The sequence below is a fragment of the Entelurus aequoreus genome, linkage group LG16 (genome assembly GCF_033978785.1).
Source record: "Entelurus aequoreus isolate RoL-2023_Sb linkage group LG16, RoL_Eaeq_v1.1, whole genome shotgun sequence".
NCBI classification, from domain to species: domain Eukaryota; kingdom Metazoa; phylum Chordata; class Actinopteri; order Syngnathiformes; family Syngnathidae; genus Entelurus; species Entelurus aequoreus.
Window position 1 is genome coordinate 40,199,410 of NC_084746.1, and position 5,000 is coordinate 40,204,409.

The 5,000-nt window shown below is 36.8% G+C and overlaps 2 protein-coding genes across 2 annotated transcripts in view; one reads left to right on the forward strand and one right to left on the reverse strand.

Moving 5' to 3' along the window:
* Window positions 1–1,223, reverse strand: part of LOC133630947 (collagen alpha-4(IV) chain-like) — a 43,121-nt gene extending 41,898 nt beyond the window's left edge. Inside the window, exons 1-2 of the mRNA XM_062022832.1 lie at window positions 1,046–1,223; window positions 895–980 (exon numbers count right to left, since the gene is read on the reverse strand). Of these exons, the coding sequence (XP_061878816.1) occupies window positions 895–914 (20 nt within the window). The 5' untranslated portion in view covers window positions 915–980; window positions 1,046–1,223. The remainder of the gene's footprint in view (window positions 1–894; window positions 981–1,045) is intronic.
* Window positions 1,176–5,000, forward strand: part of LOC133630943 (collagen alpha-5(IV) chain-like) — a 36,407-nt gene continuing 32,582 nt past the window's right edge. The window contains exon 1 of the mRNA XM_062022820.1: window positions 1,176–1,331. Coding sequence (XP_061878804.1) covers window positions 1,260–1,331 — 72 coding nt within the window. The 5' untranslated portion in view covers window positions 1,176–1,259. The remainder of the gene's footprint in view (window positions 1,332–5,000) is intronic.

The following is a 5,000-nucleotide window of genomic DNA, read 5'->3' on the forward strand; positions in this document are numbered from 1 at the left end:
CACTACTGTATTTAACGCTGTCATTATGATGGTACTTAATGAATACTTAGGTCTACTACACTACTGTAATTAATGTTGTAATTATGGTGGTACTTTATGAATACTTAGGTCTACTACACTACTGCATTTTAATGTTGTCATTATGGTGGTACTTAATGAATACTTAGGTCTGCTACACTACTGTAATTAATGTTGTAATTATGGTGGTTCCTTAATGAATACTTAGGTCTACTACACTACTCCTTTTTAATGTTCTCATTATGGTGGTACTTAATGAATAATTAGGTCTACTACACTACTGTATTTAATGTCGTCATTATGGTGGTACTTAATGAATACTTAGGTCTACTACACTACTGTATTTAATGTCGTCATTATGGTGGTACTTAATGAATACTTAGGTCTACTACACTACTGTAATTAATGTTGTCATTATGGTGGTACTTAATGAATATTAGGTCTACTACACTACTGTATTTTAATGTTGTCATTATGGTGGTAATTAATGAATACTTAGGTCTACTACACTACTATAATTAATGTTGTCATTATGGTGGTAATTAATGAATACTTGGGTCTACTACATTATTGTATTTTAATGTTGTCATTATGGTGGTACTTAATGAATACTTAGGTCTACTACCCTACTGTATTTAATGTTATGGTGGTCCTTGGAGAGCCAAGTGTTTTCTGAGGTGGGACGTTTGACGACCACTGATTTAAGCGGAACAGAAAGTGGGAAAAAAAAAAGGTGTCCTATGGTGAAAAAGTGCAGAGGCGCCACCATTGAAGCATTGAGGAAGAAAAGGCGAACCAAATAAAGTAAACATGTTCAATGAAGCAGGTTTGAATGACATGTTTGAATTAGTAGCTGAAACACAGTCTGGTGCTCACCTGAGGGCAGCAGGTGACATCTTGGCTGACGGGTGAACAGGTGGCGCCACCTCAATGCAAACACGGAATGAAGACGCCAAATAACCCTTCCAGGAAGTAAAACATGTAATTATTCTCTATAAGGTCCATGGCGCACACTTGGACGACTTACCTTCAAGTCAATCTTGGCGGGATGATGTCCGACCAAATGCAATCTAATCCGCTGCAGCTGAAGTGAGGATGAGGAGGAGGATGTTTGGGCGCCTCCCCTTCGTCAGGGTCAAGTTGCTCAGTGACTCTCACAATGAATGTGAAAGTATTGGTGACTTGAGAGCGTCCGCATCCGATGTTCCCTAAGGCTCCTCTCACTTCTGATCTGACAAGCCATGGGAGGAAGAACGCGGCTGCTCCCTCTGATCCTGCTGGCCGTCATGCTGATCAACGCCGGGGCCAAGAACGTAAGATTCCCTGTAAATCCTCCATTACCTTGTGACTTTGATATCTAACAAGCTTTGCAACATGGCCAACATCTTGCATCCCTTGTTTGTGCACCAATGTAAGCATGCGGCGTTCCTCGCCGTGTTGGTGGGCCTTGGAGACGTCTGCACGCGATAAATAAAACACTCGGGCGGCAGAAAGAAGTCATCACAAGATGCTTGAAGTAAAGCCTGTGAAGCTTGAAGCGTTTAGTGGAGTCATGTCAGTTTGTGCAATCAGCGGTGGGCAGACTGAAAAGAATGAGGCAGTAGACCAGGGGTGTCCAAACTTTTTCCAATGAGGGCCGCACACGGAAAAATTAAAGCATGTGGGGGCCATTTTGATATTTTTAATTTTCAAACCATAACAAAATATATGCATTTTTTTAAATTTATTTTACCTTTAGGGGTCCCGGGGACCATAAAGGGTCTCAGTCATTAAAATGTTAAAAATAAGTCAGATTATTATTTTTTTAAATTATTTAACGCTTACAGTAAATCTCTATATCAACTTCAAGTTGATATAAAGTAGTACAAATTTAAAAAAATGTTTTATGGCTTTTCTGTCAAAAACAACTTAGTTTTTTTTATAGTAAAACTGAAATATGCAGTATTTAGTAATTAGAGCCCTAAAAGATCAATAATGCAGGATACCATTGATTTTAATTATTTCATATTTTTGAGTAATCACAGTGAAAAGATAAATAAAAAATCACTAAATATATTTGGGATCCAAAAGGTGCCCCACTCATAAAGTGATACATTTTTATTAGGTTTTTCTTCTACTTTCAACACTTAAGTTACGAGATCAACTTCAGATATATCTGTCGATTTTATGCTGGAACTATTATTTTGTTTGTTTTATGCGCTGTTGTCAAAGAAAACTTTGATGTTTTTATATGGCCACTACACAATATATGCAATATTTACCACATAAAACATTTTAAAGTGAAATATTTGAAGTAATTGGAGCCCTGAAAAGAATTCATTATAACATGGATTTTTTGTCTTTTTTTTTTTTTTTTGAGCAATGGCAAAAAAACAAAAATGAAGAAAGACAAAAGAGGAAAAAAAACAGCCTGCATGGCAGCTTTTGTGTCATCATTGCAACTTTTTCTCATTCCACTTTTTTTAATGTTCTTTTTTATTTTTACAATAGTATTTCCAGAATGTGTGGCGGGCCGGTAAACAATTAGTTGCGGGCCGCAAATGGCCCCCGGGCCGCACTTTGGACACCCCTGCAGTAGATGAAGGCATGGATGCAAGATTAAAATAAACACAATTTTCTATTACAATTTTTGGTATGGGGAACATATTCTAAGTAACAAAGACTTAATTTAGAGTTATTTGGACACTAGGGGAACATATAAGGGTTAAGGTTAGGGTTACTAATAAACAGTAATTCTGAGGTTATTGAGGGAAGACTCTTAGTTAATGGCTTACTGGTTATATAATAAGGTCATGCAGAATAAGGCATTAATAAGTACTTAATAATGACTATTTAAGAGCCAATATGTTACTAATTTGCATGTTAATAAGCAACTAATTAATGGTGAATATGTTCCCCATACTAAAGTGTTACCCAATTTTTTTCCTAGTCACTCAACAGCAGAAAGTATTAGGCTATTTAAGAACGTTAATCTTTTTTTTTGGAGTTTTTTGTCGATTTTCCATAAATGTACGAAAAAAAAAAAAAATGTTTTAACTCTAATAACTGTAATTCACAGAGTTTCACGCTAATAATTTGTCCCTTGCATTTAGTGGAACGCACTAAATGGAAGGACACCGCAGCGCCTGCTGTAAGGGAACTCGTCCAAAAGATAACGCCATAGCACAAACAATAACGCGCGTTCTCAGTGTATTTGCGTTTTTGTTGTATTATGGCCGTCAGAGAAGAAAAATCCATAAATTAGCTGCACCGTTTTATAAGCCACAGAGTTCAAAGTGTAGGGTAAAAGTAGAGACTTATAGTCTGGAATTTATAGTAGTAATAATCTAATTATGTGTATTTGTAACTTATAAATGAGGCTCGGGCTGCATAATTCATCTCCTTTTGAACTAAATTTCGATTTTGGCTTCTCACGATCATAAATACAATTCTGCTAAGGGTCATTTCTAATACATGTCGCTGATTTTTTTCCCTTTTTTCTTGGGGAATATTCTACAACGTTTTTCCCCCTTAATATTTGTTTACCTACTATATTTATTATTAATCTATTCACTGTTCTGTAACAGAGAACAAGGAAATGGGATAAAACTGCTATGGTATGAAAAGGGATTGAATAAGCTCCGCTTCTTCCTACTCCTTTTCGGACGTGCTGTAATGAAACAAGTGGAAATATGTGATGCATGACTTTGTGTCGTATGCATGTTCCAAATAAACTGGAACTGAACTGAAAAATGAGCATCAAAAATGGCTAAACGGACTAAAACTATTCAAATCCAACCAATCAGAACAGGCTGTGCAGCATCATGGCCGCTGATTGGCTCAACCTCAGGCAGCGTTACTCTGCATTCACAAGGGTAAAGGGTGTTATTGCATGTCCAGACGTCTCTCGTATTGTTAGAAACTGTATTTAGAAGGTAGTAAACAGGTCATTGGGGATACAAATATTAATGAGTCCTACTCAATGGAACTTGTCAAACATGGCGGTCATGTCTGGAAGCATTTAAGGCTGATCAAGGAGGGATTGTACATGAGAGCTGAGCTGTTCATGGCCATTGCACATTTGCATAAAATGACAGGGGGGGCTGAATGGGCATATAAACATCACATTTCCACTGGAAGTCTAGTGAAGAAGTGTGTTTATGTCTAATAAATACTCACCGAGCAGCATTATTATTATTATTTTACCGTGCCAAAATAGGATCTTAGCCTTCGGTTTTGAGAAAGGAGGTCTCAACATGTTGTCCGGCACACCTTCGCCCATGCTGTTTGATGTCTCGATTTTGTTTGGGTTTCCATGGCAACACATCTTGTTTTCTGAACTTGAGGGTCTTCTTGGGTACCTGCTTTCCAGATAAGCAGGTCAGCAAATACCTCGGTTACTATTTTAAAGATTAAGATTAAAGATTAAAGTACCAATGATTGTCCTAATGATATCATTTTTGCGTGAAGAGGTGTAAAATATGTCAAATATTAATAATGTAATAATAATATGTTTGCAGAAGTGAGGGGGCTCCTAATCATAGAACATAAGACGAAGTTGGACTTGTGTAGAAGTGGCACAAAATGAAAAATTGTATTGACAAAATACAATCACATAGATATGAAATAAGAAAAGTAGACTACAAGAAAGTGATAAATAATAATAGAGAAAAGGAGGGCAAAACTGATTGTGTAGAACTAAAATTACCGTATTTTCGGACTATAGAGCGCACCTGTATATAAGCCGCGCCCACCAAATTTCAAGCAAAAAAATACTTTTTCATATATTAGCCACACTGGACAATAAGCCGCAGATATATTCAATGCAAAATTAATATTTACACAGAAATATTTTGTAAATGTTTATATACATACCTTTATTGTTTCCAAACGATGTCTGTAACACGGCAGTAAAACGGCTGATTAAACAAAACAGAAGTCCTCGTCATGGACCCACTTGCTGCGCAAGCGAACTCTCCAATCAGCTAAACAGACTCAATAAG